The 18,585-nt window shown below is 41.6% G+C and overlaps 1 protein-coding gene across 2 annotated transcripts in view; it reads right to left on the reverse strand.

Moving 5' to 3' along the window:
• MAMLD1 (mastermind like domain containing 1) overlaps nt 1-18,585 on the reverse strand; it is a 115,920-nt gene that overhangs the window by 51,085 nt on the left and 46,250 nt on the right. For both annotated transcript variants that reach the window (XM_084871205.1, XM_084871204.1), the window contains exon 2: nt 7,937-8,096. In XM_084871205.1, coding sequence (XP_084727331.1) covers nt 7,937-8,032 — 96 coding nt within the window. In that variant the 5' untranslated portion in view covers nt 8,033-8,096. The remainder of the gene's footprint in view (nt 1-7,936; nt 8,097-18,585) is intronic.

The raw sequence follows: 18,585 nt of genomic DNA on the forward strand, positions 1-18,585 counted from the left end.
GGAGAAATGGATGTTGCAAAAAGGGTAAGGACCAGTTACAGAGGCAAGGTGTCTGGAAAAGGGACAGGATCTAGAGTGGAGATTGGACCAGCTTTGACAGAGGAGAAGAAACAGAACACTTGGGGAGGTGTGAAGATCTGTGATTTTCTCTCAAGCATCACAGAGGGGCGTACCCGTTTATTAGGGAAAGCTATGGCCTTGGAAAAAATGAACCAAATCCCATTGACCTAGATCAGGGGAAGGCAAAATTTTTCTGTAAAGGCCCAAATAGTAAATATCTTAGGCTTTGAAGGCCAAGTGGCCTCTGCTGTAGCTGTAGTATACAATATGTTAACAAGTTAGTGTGACTGTGTGCTAATAAAACTTTATTTACAAAAACAGTCTGTGGGCCAGATTTAACTCATTTGGGCAGAGTTTGCCAACCTTAACCCAGAGCATGAGCTGAGCATCTTTCCCCAGGAAAATAATTATTTCCAAATTGCCCTACTCACACTTCAGAGGGCCCCATAGTCCTACTGTCACAAGAGAGAGGTAAGCAACATTTTTGGAATTGTAAAGCTTCAAGGTTTAGACCATCATACAAGTAAAATGACCGATTCTGAGCTGGACTAGATATGTAGTACTCCTAAGTGCCTTGTTTCACCTTCACTAATGACAGTTGTTATTATTGAGCATCTGATTGTGGGTGCTCAGCAAGTTCCAGTGAAAGGAGAAAACACCTCTACAATGCCCATCTCTGCCTTGCTCATCCAGCCTTTTTATACTCTTGAACAATGCTCATGTTGTTCAGCAGATTAAAGCATATCCACCTCCCTCAGGCCTTCATGGTTCTCTCTGATAATATGGCCTCAGCTTCTACTCCTTCTATTCTCAGCCTGGTCAGTGCTCTGGCCAACCTCAAGGCTTCCATGTTAGGCTTCTGCATTTCCTGTCTGCACAAAACAGCTCTCTGAAGGCTAGGACTATTTCTTCTTCATCTCTGTATCTCCAGAGTGCCTATCCTCATAACAGGGCTCAGCTGGCATCTGCAGATTTAAATTAGCCATTGGAGCAAAAGTTTTCCTGCAAATTATCTTGTTCTTTTCCCATTCCTAGCACAAGGCCAAGAGACAACCACTTTTCTGAAACTGTAATGAATTTACTAACCGGCCCAATGACCCTGGACACGCCCCTTCTCCTTTGTGTGTTCTTGACCTCTTGGGTCAACAAAAGAGTGGCTGGGATGATTTCTAGCCAAGAGAAACAGTAGCCTATGCTTATTGAGGATTTATTATGTGCCAGGTACTGAGCCATGGAAAGAAGGCAGGAGCCACAGGCTGCTGGACATATCTGCTGGGAACCCAGACCCAAGGATCAGGAATGTTGGACATATCTGCTGGGAACAGGAGATCTCAGGGTCATGGGAGTGGCTTTGCAACCTGACAGCCTTAGGAAGCAACTGAATAGAGAAGCAACTCTGGATGAGGAGTCAGGAGAGTGACTAAGCCCACAGCACTGGAGGGAAGCAGACAAAGTCAAGTTTGTTTATAGAAGCTGGGGGGTGGGAGGTAGTGGCAGTGGCAGGTATTCCTGATCCTTGGGTCTGGGTTCCCAGCAGATATGTTCAGCAGCCTGTGGCTCCTGCCTGCCTTTCTAACTTTGGTACTTTGGGGGTTGGAGATCTGGTGAGAGGGGAGGCAGGAAATGAGAAGGAGAAAGGAAAGGCAGGAAGGAAGGGGAGGAGAAGGAAAGCAGGCAAAAGGGGAGGAGGGAGGCCTTGGACTATAGAAATAAAAATCTGTAACCCAGACTTGAGAAGCACATGCTTTCCCTTACATTGAGTTCTGGAACTTGGCACTCTACGGGCAGTTTACAAACCAAATATCTGTCTGCAAGCAGAGTCACATTGAGCTCTCCAATTGGAGATTTTCAGCAAAAGCAAGAGGTCTCAGCTATCACAGGTTAGACCAGAGTTTGGAGATTCCCAGACTCACATCCTAGGGAGGACTCCCTGGTTTGCACACACACACTAGAGCAAGATGGTGTCTGAGCCTCAACTCAACTAAGCTCTTCTGCAGCCCTGACCTAAGGTCCAACAGTGTCTACTCTCCTCCCCCAGGGAGTTCAAGCTCCGGACACCTGTCACCTTGGGCCTAATGTTAAGGAAGCTGGAGGCAGGAGCCAGGCAGAAATGCAGACAAGGACAGTGTAGGCTCCTAGAAATCCACAAATAGGCAATGCCAAGCTCCCAGATGCCAGCAGAAGCCAGCTGCCAAACAGAACTCCCCCTGTCAACATCACCTCCTTCGAACAGATTGTGATTTTCAGGCCAATAGTTTGGTGGACTGGGCTACTCAGGTAGGACCCAGATGCAGAGCCCAGTAGTATGGTGCAAGCTGAGCAGTGCTCAGCTGTGGCAGGAGAGATCCATCTGAATGCAAGACCTCTGACCGGTAGCCTTTCCACGTTGGGTGTCTAGAGCAGAAAAGGATCCTTACTGCAGGAGGAGGTGGAGGGAACAAAGGGAGTGAACAGCTGCCTGCTCCATGGGAGGAGCCCCAAAATAGAAAGGCACATATGTACTGCAAGCCTTGACCTAGAATGCTCAGAGCTACACCATAAATCCAACTCTCCTCAGTGCAGTGGGGCTTTTGATGAGATTGAGATATCCTCAGGAGTCATGTGTGTTTCTACCTGAGTAGGAAAGACAAATATTTCCCATTTCCCTTCTGAGCCAGTGCCAACCTCTCATCATTAAAAAATAGTGCTAACCAAGTTATGCCCTGTGTCATTTATACAGCATTTATATCCACATGTTGTTCATCATCATCCAGAAACCTTGATGTGGACAGAGGTCAGATTATTAACCCTGTTTTGCTGGTGCAGAGACTGAAACAGAGACTCTTGTAAGATCTGTGTCAGGAACAACAGCCTCTCCCATAACCTTTCCCTGGACCACCAGGTGCCTGGAGGTGGAGCCACATCTGCAACATGCCCACAGCCTCCATGGAGCAGGGGGCACTGGCCTTCTTCTCTGGGCTTCCAAGAGGGCTGTTTAGACAACTCATCCCAGGTCTAGCTGACTGTTCTGACCTCCCTGTTGGGGTGTTTAATCATCCTGGCTCACTGTTTTCAGGCTGGGTAGTAGATGGTGGTGGCCAGAAGGTTCCAGTGAGCCACCAGGATAAAATAAAGATGCTTCCATTCTTGCTCTGTTTGTTGGATATCTGCACTGTAATAAAATCTCCAGGTAATCTGGGACTCCATTTTACCCCCAAGTGTCATGCCAACCTGCAGAAGGCCTAATTATCTGAGCTCATAAGATGGGAATGGGAAGCAACAGAGGGGGGAAGAGCTTTGGAATCAAGTTGTGTGGGTTTGTGGTCTGAATGTCCTGCCTACTGACTGTGTAACACTAGAAAGGCCCCTATTGTCTCAGAGCTTCAGTCTCCTCAGTGGTGAAGTGGAAATATTAATCCCTCTGTCACAGGAGTAGATGAGCTAATTTGTACAAAGTACCTCACATGAGAGTCATCAACCGTCCTCTCCTCACCATTACAGAGTAGGATGAGTAGAATTACAGAACAGGACAGAGTTGTTCCCAATGAAGGCAGCATAGAAATTGTTTGCTCCTTGTCTGTGAACTGCTGTTGTCTAGGGTCTAGCCCAGGGTTTGACACATAAGAGGGGACCCTGGAAATGGGGCCTCTACAAGGAAGGGACTTGCTGAAGGCATCACAAAGCACTGGTTACGTCCTTGGGATCAGATTCAAGGTCTCCTTACTCCTATGCTCTGTTTACAAGGAAAAGCATGTGCCCCCACGGATATTGAATACAGAACCTAAACCCAACCACACACTGCAGAAGAACATGGACAGACCTCTTTCTGCTGGCCATTTCTAAGTTTATCAGTCTAAAGAAGATGGCCAGTTAAAACAAGACCAGTATTTTTGTAGCCATCTAACTCTCCACATTCCCTTTTACACTCAGGCACAACAGCCTTCTTCTAAGTGGCCTTCTTAGAGGTAAGAAGAAGAAGGGGTGAGGAGTTAGTTTTGGTCATACTATGGGTGGAAAGTAGGCTGCACTAGGGACAACCCAAATGGGGACACTTGATATAGTTCTCCATATACTTGGACATTTTTTTGCAGGTCACTGGATTTCTCAGACTTTAGTGTCCTCATCCATTAAGACAGAGAATAGTTGGGAAGCTCAGAAGGAATACCCACTATGCCAATTCACTGTAACCTATAGAGTGAACCATTTATTGTCATTAAATGATGAGACACAGAAAATGAGCAATAAGCAATATCTCCTTCCTTCTCCAACTCTCTGTCTAATGCCCTCAGCTACCCCATTTTGTCTGGAACTGCTTTGTGAGCAGAATAAGTGGCTGCTCAGAGCTGGAAAGTTTTGCACTTACAGTGAGGTTTTGACTGAAAGAAAGATGATGTGTGATGTGCATCCTGGTTCCAATTCCATGCAAGCTCTGGAGCACTCCCATAAAAAGCATTTAATAATTTAGAGATTCTCCCACTAGTATTCAATCAACCCATTGATCTAGGGAGGAATGGATATCTTAATTTCAAAGGGAAAGACCAAACATTCCCCTTCTGCCTCCTATTAAAACTGCACATACTGACTAGAAATCGGATGCCTTTTTAACCTTGGGTGGATACCCAAATATTTGGTGACTTTGGCTAAGTTGTTTAATCCCTCTGAGTCTCAGTTCCTAGAGATACCGTGTTTCCCCGAAAATAAAACATTCTCCGAAAATAAGACCTACTTACAGGTTTCCTTCTGAGTGAAATATAAGTTATCCCCCCCCCAAAATAAGGCCCCCCTAGGTTCTATCTCAGAATGCTATTGCTAAACATGAGAGATTAGGTCCACTGATTCTGAAAGAAATGGGGTCACAAGAAATTCACCAGGAAATTCAGGAATTGAATTGTTATGATGATGTTCCAGAAGATGATGACATGATTGTCATTGAATAAATGAGTAAATTCTTGATATTGTAGGATTCACAGTTTGTCTGGTTTGTGTTGACAACTACCGTACTACCATACCGTATACAGGTAATAAATTTCCTTTATTTTCATTGAACAATAAATGTGTACCGTATTCTTCTTCATGGAAAAATAAGACATACCTTGAAAATAAGACCTAGTGCATCTTTGGGAGCAAAAAATAATATAAGACACTCTTATTTTCGGGGAAACAGGGTATCCTCTTCATCCCAGGATTATTCTAAAGATTACAGGAGATAATGCCCACCAAATGCTTAGCAAGTTCCTGACACCTAGTCAATGCTCAATTAAATGTGGTTATTCTTCTTCCTGGTTCACCTGATCTTTGTCAAGGACAAATGATGGGCAAAGCCCCATAGGTAGTTAGGGGCAGAAGCAAGACTAGAATTCGGGTGTCTTGAACCCTGGTCTTAGGCCACAAACAATCACCACATCAGATGGATGTTTCCTGTAAGTGGTCTGTCAATTATTCACATGGAAATCCCAGGTTGTTTACAGGAATTCTCCTTTGGGACTGAGAATTTTATTTACAGACCTAGATCTGAAACATGGTTGTTTTTTTTGTTGTTAGTTTGGATTTTGGAAAGGACAAGAGAACCAGGTAAGCTGAATGTCTAAATCAGATTTTCATATTGAGTATGATTACAGGATGGGGGATGTGCTTTCACATGGACACAGTTACCTGGATCTGGGGTACAGGGACATTAGGAAGCATCAGAGGGAGAGCAAGAAATATAAACACCTGAGATCCAGTTCAGGTCATACCCTAGAAGTGCAAAACAAGCTCCTGCAAAGGACCTCTTGCTGCTGATCATTCTGGGCCCTGCAATAACTTGTTTGGACAGCAGGTTTCATGGTGAAGTGACAGGCCCTTCTGCTTTTAATCCATCCATTTATGTCCCTCAGTCAGCAAACACCTGGACTGCTGATTTTCTCAGCACATGAGGTTGCAGGGATTGACCAGCCACAAACATTCAGCTGCGCTCAAACCAAGAGCTGCCCTGGTTGCCAGTGGAGGGTATCAGCAGCTCCTGACTTGGGCAGACTCCATATATACTTCTCAGGCTGGGCCAATGGAGTGGGTATCCTCACTGCCATCTTGTCAGAGACGATATGCATCTTCCAAGAAGACAAATATTTTTGTTTTGTTTTGTTTTTACGGTGAAGAGGACTCATTTAAGAACAGTGGCTTTTGTAGAGTGAGACATATTTTTCATCCCCTCAACTGGGGCAAATCCTGGGTTTTCTAATAGCTTGGATTATAAGAAACAGGCCATGCAGAGCCAAGGGCAGAAAATAAGATATGCCACAAGAAGAGGAAGAAGGGCTGATTTCGATCAAGCACAATGTGTGACTCTAAAGTAACATGGTGAACTTTGGGCAAGGCTTAAAAAGGGCTCTAAAGGTCATATACAAAGAAAAGTCACGCCCGGAAATGGCATGAGCAGTGGTTGTGTCTTTAGAGTGAGGGCACAGATGGCCACTCCAAAGACCCATCTAAGTAAAACTCTTATGACATGGAGGTTTAAACTGATCAAAACCAAAGAAGTTACTTGCTAGTCACACTTTTTTAAAAAGGGTATTGGTAGGGTTCTTGAGGAGAAGGGAAAGAGAACCCTTGAAACCACAATTTACCCACCCTTTCCTCCAAGGAATGGAAACAAGTGTGACACAAAGGAGAAATTGAAAGTCATGCCGAAACTAATCATAAGCTCTAGATGCATTTCTGAGAGTTTGTTGATTATAAAAGATAAATAAAAAAACAGTAATTTGGATGGAGGTTAAAGATTGCCTTCTAGAAATTCCCAGGCAGAAGGGATGGCAATTTGGAGGACAGACCACTGGCCAATTAATTGCTCTATCTTTGCCATCTCCTCTGTCTACCATCTCTGTGAGAGCTAGAACTGCAGCAAACAAAGTTTTGTAAATATCTATATACCCAACTTGGTACCACATTCTCAATACCTTGCTTGTGGAAGACAATGAGGAAAAAAGAAAAGCAAAACTTCAACAATATGCTCTCAACCCTGTGCACATATGAGAATCCTAGACTAAATAGAAAGCCAATTTACTGAAAGTGGACTGCCCTTGGGATTGGAAAAGCCAGGCCCTCTAGTTATACGAAATGACATTATCTCAGAACTCTGAGCTCCTAGTTCTCTGAACAGGAAGGAAGCAGACCCACGGCTCTATAAGAGCCATTTCCTCTCTGCTCTATTAATTTCAGAGATTAGGTCTGTAGACCTAAAACACTGAGATAACAACCATTGTGTTTGCTGCAACTCCTACTAACTGAGCCAATCTTGGTAGTTTGGCGATGATGCAGGCTTTTATTGTCAAATTCAGCTAACCAATGGCTTTCATAGGCCCTTCTATCATTCTGGATCCTAGATGGACTGCTGGAAACCCTAACCCTGATTTTCCAACACATGGATGATGTCTGGATTCCAAGCGAGGAAAGAAGAAACTTGTCAAATGAGTTTTTAAAAGGACATACTAGTAAAGGACAAAGAATTTAATAGAAATATCTTTCTATACCCTACTTACTGGCTTCCTGTTTTCAGTGATATTAGGAAGCTAATGCAATACATCTAGTGCTTGTCATTCCCACACTCCTGATTTCTATGAAAATAAAAAGTAGGCATTTCTTCCCTCTCATCCTTCCTCTCTTTCCATTTCAAGGGGTGCTTTACAGAGATTACTGGACTGGGAGTCCAGAATGAAGCACTGGACTGTATGTCCTGTTCTTCCAGAAACTCACAAGCTCATCTCTTAGATCTCTTCTATGTCAGATTCCAGCTCCTTGCATTTTATGTTGGTTCCCTGCCATCAATTTGTACATAAAATTTCAATAATATATCTTACATTCAAGTTTAAGATTAGAAGCATTCAACAATCCCCCACCCCCCAATAGCCCATTGTCTGACCGATTCCTGGAGCTTTCTGGGCTCCTGACGATTTCCCACCATGCCGATATGGGGAAGCATGCTCTTGATTACAAGCCGAGTTTTCCAGTCATCCATTGTTTGACCTGCAATTTTATTCTTGACTCTCCAAGGTGCTTTCCCAAACGACCTAGACACAGGGCTTAGGAGACAAAAAGTACACTGTCTTTCAGATATGAAGATGAGACCAATGACCCCGTGAATCACAGTCTTTCACTCTGAGGGACAGGTTTGGGTGAAGTCAGCCACATTCTTTTTCCTGTCTCTCTCCCCATCCACCAATCTTATGAGCCCCTCCCTCTTCCACAGATGAGGGGCACTTCTGTGAGGCAGTTGGTTGGGATGACCATGGAGCAGAACAAAGTTCACTAGAGAGCTAAGGGATGGCTGGAGAAGCAGCCTGATTTTACTAAAATAACACTGGGCTAATGGCAGGAGATGTGGGTCCTAGGTCTGGCTTTACTTTTGTGTGATATGCGGCGAGGTCTGTGGAATGGTTCTTCTGTTCTTGACACAGCTTTCTTATATGGAAACCCTGTTGGTTAAGACTAGGTGATGGTTTACAGCTGGTCCCTTCAGCTCCACAAGAGCAAGCCATATGGCCTATAGAAGTAGCAGTTCCTACTCTGTACATGTTAACACGGAGCTAAGTGAGTTAACAGTTCAAATACTGACAGTCAGTGAAAAGAAGCAATGGCTGTTGGAATGGGTTCATGAAACCCCACTGCACTGCTTTAAAAAAAACAAAACAAAACAAAACAAAACAAAACACTATATGAGCAGGCTGTGATCGTGGCCATCCCAATGTATACCTTCCATAACAGATGAGCAGACATGCAGAGACTCAGGTAAAATTGTTCTTTTCATTTTGTGTTGTTTCATTTGTTTTTCATGATATAGAAATGAAATAAGAGCCCTCCTGAGGATTCATATATGAGGGAAATGCTCCTTCTCATTAATTTCCTTGGTAGTATAGAACCAGGTCCTAAAATTGCAATGTCTAGACTTCTAACTTTGAAAAAATGGAGAAGTACTTTTCCCACTGAGTACAACTAAAACTTCTAGACATCATATATATATATATATATATATATATATATATATGCCTGATATGCAAATTGCCCCTTCAGGAGACCAGGAGTTCAGTTGCTAGCTATGACATGTGCTGACCACCAGGGGAATGAAGGAAGGCCCTGGCCAGCAGCTGGAAAGCCCTGATTGGCTCTGGTCGCCAGCCAGCTTAGGAACCCTACCTGTGCATGAGTTTCATGCACCAGACCTCTAGTTATATATAAAACAAACTTAAGAAAGCATTATAAGGTGGTGATATAAAGGTAAACTGGATAGGAAACTTGGGACCTGAGGAATAACATAGTGGTGAGCTCCCTGAGTTTTCTTTTTACCTCAAAGATCCCAGACATGGACCTGAAGAAACCACAACCCAAAATGCCAGTGGGCACAGACAAAAAGGCCTCAGCAAAATCCTGTTCTCTTTAGACAAAGTACTAGGAAAGGGGCAGCATGCCAAGACATACAATCCTAAATAATAAAAGAGTCATATGAAAATTAACCATCACTCTGCCACACCCACCAGTCATGCCCACCAGCCACGCCCACCAACCAATTAGAGCACATATGAAATTAACCCCAACCAAGATGGCTGCAGCCACAGAGAGCAGGAGAGAGGATTGGGTTTCCCCGGCAATAGAGGAAGTCAAGCTTCTGCAGCCCTGGCTGGCCTAGGCCTCCACTCCAGGCTACAAAGTTTCAATTATAGAAGGTAAACATATCCAAACAGAAATAGCTGCAGCCATGGTGTGAGCAGGGGGCTTGGCTCTGCTCCAGGCTACAAAGTTTCAATTGTAGAAGATAAATAAATCCCAGATATCAGGTCATCAGGGGGTGTGGCTGGCCTGTAAACCAGCACAGGCCCCTCGCCAGGCCACCCCATGCCCCAAGGAAAAGCCCACCCTGATCTGGGACACCCTTCAGGGCAAACCAACTGGCCCTCACCCATGCACCAGGCATCTATATAAAAAAGAGTAATATGCAGATTGAACATCACTCCAACACACAAGATGGCTGCCCCCATGTGGTCAAAGATCTTGCCCCCATGTGGACACAAGATGGCTACCACAAGATGGCCAGCAGGGGTGGGCAGTTGTGGGTGATAAGGCAAGCAGGGGAGAGCAGTTGGGAGGCATCAGGCCTGAAAAGGGAGGGCAGTTGAGAGGGACCAGGTCTGCGAGGGAGGGCAGTTGGAGGTGATCAACCTTACAGGAGAGAGCAGTTAAGGGTGACCAGGCTGGCAGAGAAGGGAAGTTGGGGGCAAACATGCTGGCAGGGGAGCAGTTAGACACCAGGCTGGCATGGAAGTGGTTAGGGGGTGATCAGGCTGGCAGGCAGAAGTGGTTAGGAGCAACAGGAAGGCAGGCAGGCAAGCAGTTGGGAGCCAGCAGTCTTGGATTGTGAGAGGGATGTCCGACTGTCTGTTTAGACCTGATCCCATCTAAATGGGCAGTTGAACATCCCTTGAGCGGTCCCAGATTGGAGAGGGTGCAGGCTGGGCTGAGAGACACCCTACCTCGACCCTGTGCACTGAGCCTCTATTTTTTATATAAGAATGGCTCTTACTCAACTAACCACCACAGAAAAAAGTGTGGCCCCCAAAATCCCATCAGCAAAAGTCAAGGGAGGCCTAGAATGCCATCCCATCTAGCAGTAAAGACTCATCTCTCCCTGTCCTTCTAGGTTGATATCAGAGTAGTTGGTATCAGAGAATCAGGTAATGAGTCCACATCTCATCCCTGCCAATATCAGTGGAAATCACATGGGTAACAGTAATGAGAGTGTCCTACCCATTCCAGCCATGGTGGCATCAGTGGAAGCTTAGTGAGAACTGGAACTGTCACCACTGCTCAGCAGTAACGAGGAGTCCAAAACTACCTGGTGTCAATAAAGACTAAGTGAGAAATCTGAACTTCTATACCCACATGGAAGAAATGAGATGGTGCCCCCCTCCCTGCTGGAGCATTATAAATGAAAACAGAAGATCTAAATAAGTGCTGATGTAACAGAATTGTCAACCCAGAATTCTATACTAAATGAAAATAGGCTTTGGGTATGGGAGGAGAATCAAGACATTATCAGATAAATAAAAAATAAGAGGATTTGTTAACACCAGACCTCTCCGAAGAGAATGGCTAAATGAAGTTCTCTAAACAAAAAGGAAATCATTAAAAAAAAAAAAATCTTGGACATCACCAAGGAGGGGAAAAAAAAAAAAAAAAAAGGAAAAAGAAAAAAATATGAGTAAATATAGACTCTTTTTTCTCCTCTCAAGTTTTCTAAATTATCTTCAATTCTTGAAGTACCAACTATAACATTTCATGTTATGGTTCTAAATGCATGTTGAAAAATATATGTAACACAATCTCTATATATAAAAGCCTAGAGGACTGAATGACCAGAATGACCAGTCGACCAGTTGCTATGATACACATTGACCACCAAGGGGCAGATGCTCAAAGCAGGAGCTGCCCCCTGGTGGTCACTGTGATCCCACAGCCAACCTCCCACAGCTTGCCAACATCCCCTGGTCCCTCCCCGCAGCCAGCCGGCCCTCCATCAGCCTGATGGGGGGGCTGGCCTGCCAACCTCCCACAGCCCCTCACACCAGCTGGCTGGCCCCAATTGGCCCTGATCGCTGGCCAGGTCGAGAGACACCATCTGTGCACAAATTTGTACACTGGTGTCCAGTTACATTAAATGAAGAGGAGGTTGAAGGTTAGGAATATAGGAAAGACTTCTATTTATCACTGGAACTGGTAACATGTTAATACCAGTAGACTGTCATAAAGTTATGTATAGATGTAATACCTACAGCAACGACTAAAAATGGTGTACTAAAACATTAATGCAAAAACACTATACATGAATCCTCAAATGTATTCTAAAAAATGTTCATGTAACCCATACAAAGTCAGAAAAAAGAAAATAGAGAAAACAAAAACAGAGAATAAACAGAAAATAAAAATAAATTGGCAGAATTAAGCACTAACATAAATATGTACATTAAATGAAAATCATCTATTAAAACACAGAGATTGACAGAATGGATAAGAGAAAATGATTCAATTATATGCTCTTTACAAGCTGCTCACCTTGAATATAATGATATGGACAGGTTGAAATAAAAGGATGGAAAAGAAAACATTATAAAAATGTCAATAAAAATAGCAGATAAACTTCAGAGCAAAGAATATTACCAGGGAAAGAGTGGCATTGCATAATGATAAAAAATGTCTATACACCAAGAAGGCACAATAATCCTAAATATACATGCACCAACAAAAGAGCTACATGATATATGAAAAAAGAGAAAAATTGAAATAAAAAAATGTAAAAATTCACATTTTGGTGGAGACATTAATATCCATTCTCAATAATCAATAGAACGATTAGACAGAAAATTAGCAAATATAGAAAAACTCAAAAATGCCATCATCTACTAGGATTTAATTGACATTTATAGAACAATTCACACCAAAAGAAACAGTAAAAACGCCATTGTTTTCAAGTACCCAAGGAATATATACAAAGATAGGTTTATTCTAGACTATAAATAATACACAACATTTTTAAAGAGTTGAAATAATATATGGTGTTTTCTTTGATTATAATGGAATCAAATTAGAAAAGAATATCAGAAAGACAACAGGAAAATCTCCAAACACTTGAAAAGTCAACACACTTTTTAAAAATTCGTGAGTTAAAGAGACTTCAAGATAATCCTAAATAGTAAAGCTGTAATAGGCAAATTGACCATCACTTCAACACACAAGATGGCCACCCCCATGTAGTCAAAGATGGCCGCCCCCATGTGGACACAAGATGGCCGGCAGGGGAGGGCAGTTGTGGGTGATCAGGCCAGCAGGGGAGGGCAATTGCAGGGGACCAGGCCTGCAGGGCAGGGGAGTTAGGCTGACAAGGTAGGGAAGTTTGGGGTGATGGGGCCAGCAGGGGAGGGCAGTTAGAGGTGACCAGGCAGGACAGTTAGGGGCAACTAGGCCTGCAGAGGAGGGCAGATGGGGGCAACCAGGCCTTCAGGGGAGGGCAGTTAGGGGCAATCGGGCTGGCAGGGGAGCAGTTAGGCATCGATCAGGCTGACAGGGGAGTGGTTAGGGGGTGATAAGGCTTGCAGACAGAAGTGGTTAGGGGCAATCAGGCAGGCAGGAGAGTGGTTCGGAGCCAGCAGTCCTGGATTGTGAGAGGGATGTCCGACATCCCTCGAGGGGTCCCAGATTGGAGAGGGTGCAGGCTGGGCTGAGGGACTTCCCCCCAATGCACAGATTTCACACACTGAGCTTCTAGTTTTAAATAATACAATGATGTAGACTTATTGTGGTGATCACTTCATAAGATATGTAAATGACTAGTCACTGTGATGTGCACCTGAAATTAACATAATATTGTGTGTCTCCATACTGTTTTTGCATAGTGGCTGCACAAGTTTGCATTCCTATCAACAGTGTAGTAGGCTTCCATTTTTTGCCACATTCTTACCAGCTCTTGTTGTCTATTGATTTATTGACAGTAGCCATTCTGGCAGCTGTGAAGTGATACCTAATTACAGTTTTAATTTGCATTTCTCAGATGATTAGTAATGTTGAGCATTTCTTCATATGTCTATTGGCCTTATGTATGTCCACTTGGGAGAAGTATCTATTCAGGTTCTTTCCCCAATATTTTAATTGGATTGTTTGTCTTCCTGGTATTGAGTTGTATAAGTTCTTTATATATTTTTGAAATGAACCCTTATCAGATGTATCATTGGTGAATATGTTCTCCCATATAGTGGGGTCTATTTTCATTTTGTTGATGTTTTCTTTTGCTATGCAGAAGCTTTTTTGTTTGATGAAATCCCATTTGTTTATTTATTTTTTTGTTTGTTTCTCTTTCCCTAGTAGATGTATAAGCAAAAATACTGCTGCAGGAGATGTCTGAAATCTTACTGGCTGTGTTTTCTTCTAGGCTTTTTATGTTTTTTGTTTGTTTGTTTGTTTGTTTGTTTGTTTGTTTTTTTACTTTATTTAAGTCTTCTATCTATTCTTAGTTTATTCTTGTGATTGGTGTAAGTTGGTGATCTAGTTTCTTTTTTTTTTTCATGTTCAATTTTCCCAACACCATTTATTGAAGAGACTGTCTTTACTCCATTGAATGCTCTTGTCTCCTTTGTAAATATTAATTGACCATAAAGGCATGGGTTGATTTCTGGGCTCTGTTCTGTTCCACTGACCTATTTGCCTGTTCTTGTGCTAATACATGGATTTTTAAAAAATTATTATTACAATGGCTTTGTAGTATAGTTTGATATCTGGTATTGTGATCTCTACAACTTTATTCTTCTTTTTCAAGATTACTGAGGCTATTCGGGTTATTTTATGGTATCATATATGCTTTTGAAATATTTGTTCTAAATCTGTGAAATATGCCATTTGTATTTTAATAGGAATTGCATTGAATCTGTAGATTGCTTTGGGTAGTATGGACATTTTAATGATGTTAATTCTTCTAATCTATGAACATGGTATATGATTCCACTTGTTTTTTTTTTAATCTTCCTTTAGCTGTAATAATGCTTGTATGAAATCAAATATATTATCTCAAATAAATGATATTTCAGGGTATATTGAGTAACTGTAATGTGATGTGAAAAATATCTGTAATTTCCTTTGGTGATGAAGTCACATACTAGTAAAATTACTATGGTTTGTTATTTACATCCATAATAGAAGGAAATGGTAATTTTAATTAGAGATTGGTAAAAATAAAGGTATAATTCACCCCAAACATGTTTGCTAACTACACTTAAAAAAATAAGTTAAAAACAAAAACATATTCAACTGAATAAAAATACAATATATCAAAACTTGTGGGATACATGTAAAGCTATGCTGAGAGAAAAATTTATAGCCCTAAATGCTTACAATAGAAATGAGGGGAAAAAAGAACAGCTAAGTAAAACCAAAGCAAACAGAAGGAAGGAAATTTTTTTTTTTAAAAAGATATTGTCATTGAAATTATATTGAACACAGAAAAAAATAGTGAAACCCAATTGGAGAAAAGGAATTCTCTAACAAAATTAAAACAACAACAACAACACTGAAAAAGACCTTTAACAAATCTAACAAAGAAAAAAAAAAAAGGAAGGTACAAGTCGCCAATATTTTAATGAAAGGGGAAATATAACTAATGACCCTCTAGACATGTAAAACACTAAAGGACTACTAAAACCATCTCTACACACATATATTTATAAATTCAATGAAATGGAACAATTATTCTAAAAGCTCGAACTACTAGACCAGGGACAAAGATGGTGGAATAGGTAAACATGTTACTCACATCCTCCCACAACCACATAAAAATTACAACTAAAATACAGAACAACCATCTTACAGATTCATCTGAAACTGGCTGAATGGAATCCTTATAACTAGAGAATTAAAGAAGAAACCACATTGGGACTGACTGGTAGGAGGGGAGGATATGTGGAACAGCCTGGTCTGACACCCATATGTGGCCCTTTAAAATCGGGAGAGTTGCTTTGGCTGAGGAGGCCTCCCAGGAGAACAAGGAGTTCCAGCTCCACACCAGAACCATCAGCACAGGGTTCGAATGTAAAGAAGATAAGCCTCTGTAACTTCGGGCTATAAAAATCATCAGGGATTGTGACTGAGTGATGCAGAGATAGCCAGAAACCTAGGCAGTTCCTCTTAAAGGACCCTTGCAAGGACTTACTTGAACTCGCTCCTTCTGAGCTCCAGCATTGGGGCAGCAGCTTTTTCCCAGACAAAAGTGCTGGCAGAGGTCATTCCTCTGCTGAGACACCCCACACCTGCCCCGCCAGAGAGCTGACTGTCAGATGCCATATCTGAGTCTCCATCAACATGGCCCACACTGTTCACCCTGCCCTGGTGATTCCCTAAGATCCTACCCCACCCAATTTGCAGCGCCACCCAGCTATTTGCAGTAGTTTTTTCATATGAATGACCCGTCCTGTTTCAGGCTTCAGATTTTCCTTAAATCTCTCAAACAAGTTAGCAGGTGGACTCAGCATGCCCCATAACTCTCAAAAAGTGGTCCCAGGCCTGTTACTAGCAGCAGCTTGCCAAAGTTCACAAATTGGCATTACCTGGGCACTTCCAAGCCCAACATAAATAACAGCTATCTGCAGATCATTCTTTAGCTCATGCCTGGTGGCCCCAGGCAGGGTACAGAAAGTGGCTGACTTTGCACCTCATAGGAGGCTACAAAGCCAGTGCATCAGGAGGACAGCTTCAGACCACACCAGTTTACAAGTCTACCACATCCATGAGCAACACACTCAAGGAGCAGACTCAGCAAGCACCAAAGCCCCATTGAAGCAAGTCCTACTGCATAGAGGTACCTCCTTCACAGAAGCTCTTCCACTGTAGTTGCAGCTGGCTCTTACAGACAATTGTCCTTGGGGTTCTTCCTCGTGATGCCAACAGCAATGAAGACTCAACTACAACAGGATAGTGCACACAGCTCATACAGGAGTGCACCTAGAGTCTACAGCTCAGGTGACTGGGGAGGCTGAGCCACTGGGCCTCACAGTAAATCTACTAAACAAGGCCCTCTACTAATTCCAGTATACACAGCAGTTTTACCTAATACACAGAAACATACAGGGAAGCAGCCAAAATGTAGAGACAAAGATACATGTCACAAAAGAAAGAACAAAAGAAATTTCCTGAAAGAGAACTAAATGAAATGGAAGCAAACTATTAGGTACAGAATTCAAAATAATGGTTACAAGAATGCTTAAGGATATTAATGAGAGCTTCAAGGGACTTATAATTTCAAGGATCTTATTAAACTTTCAAGGAAATTAGTGAGAATGACAAATATATGAAAAATAACCAGTTAGAAATGAAGGATACACTAACTTAAATGAAGAATAATTTACAGGGAATCCATAGTAGAGAAGGCGGAGAATCAAATCAGTGATTTGGAATACGAGGAAGCAAAAATCACTCAATCAGAAGAGCAGAAAGAAAAAATAATTCAAAAATATGAAGATAGTATAAAGAGCCTCCAGTAAAACTTCAAGCATATTAACATTGGCATCATGGGAGTGCTGGAAGAAGAAGAAAGGGAGTGAGATATTGAAAACCTATTTGAAGTCATAATGACAAGAAACTTCCCCTATTCTGGTGGAAAAAAAAAATAGACTTACAAGTCCAGTAAGTGCAGAGAATCCCAAACAAGAGTAGCCCGAACAGGCCCACACTCAAACACATCATAATAATAATGCCAAAGGTTAAAGACAAAAAAAGAACCTGGAGGGCAATGGGGAAAAGGAAAGGGGGACATCTGTAATACACTCAACATTTTAAGAAAGATTTTAAAATATATTAAAAATAAATACATAATAAAAGCTCAGATCACCAAAATTCTACAATTATTAAATAACCTTGCCAACCTTACTTATAATTATTAAAGCAATTAAATTAATAACTTTAAAAAAAATCTCCAGTAAACAAAAACTCCAAGGAATGATGATTTCCTTAGAGGATTATACCAATTGTTTAAAGAATTATCACCAATACTATATAATCTTTTTAAAAAATCAAGAGGAAGGAATACCTTCCAACTCACTGTGTTACTGTCAGCAATGACAAAGACTACAAAATAAGAAAATTACAGCCTAATATTTTTTATGCATATAGACATAAAAATATTTGACAACGTTTTAGGAATGTATGAGAAGTATTATACACTATGATCAAGTTGGATTTATTATAGGGATGCAAGGTTGGTTCAATATTCAAAAGTCACTCCACATTATCCACCATACTAACAGACAAAATAATCAATCATATGATTGCATTAAAAATATTGAAAAGGAAGAACAAGTTGGAAGATTCATACTTTCCAATTTAAAAACAGTATAAGGCTACAGTAATAACAAGGACAGACATATAAGTCAATGGACTACAGAATCCACAAATCTGTGGCCAATTGACATTCAAAAAGGGTATCAAGACTATTTGGTGAATGAAAGAATAATTTGTTTAACAAATAGTAATGGGACAAATGTATAACCACAAGCAAAAGAATGAAGATGGACCCATTACTACATACCATATACAAAAATGGATAAAAAATCTGAACATAAAAGCTGAAACTATAAAACACATAGAAGGAAACAAAGTAAAAATTTCATCATATTGATTTTGACAATGGATTCCTAGATATGACACCAAAAACATAAGCAACAAAAGTAGATAAATTGGACTTAATTAAAATTAAACCTTTTGTGCATCAAAGGACATTATCTAAAAGTGAAAAAAACAATATAAAGAATGAGAGAAAACGTTTGCAAATCATATATCAGAGAAGGATCTGGTATCCAGAATATATTAATAACTCTTATAAATCAATTAATAAATTGGCAAAAGGTTTAAATAGGCATTTATCAAAAGACTAGGGGGATGGGGGGGAGGACAAGCCAACCAGGAAGAGGGGCTGCAGGATGTTGGTTGTGGGAGCACATTGACCACCAGGGAGCAGCTTCTGCATTGAGGGTCTGCCCCCTGGTG

This window comes from Pipistrellus hanaki (assembly GCF_964339955.1).
Source record: "Pipistrellus hanaki genome assembly, chromosome: X".
In the NCBI taxonomy this organism is placed as follows: Eukaryota; Metazoa; Chordata; class Mammalia; order Chiroptera; family Vespertilionidae; genus Pipistrellus; species Pipistrellus hanaki.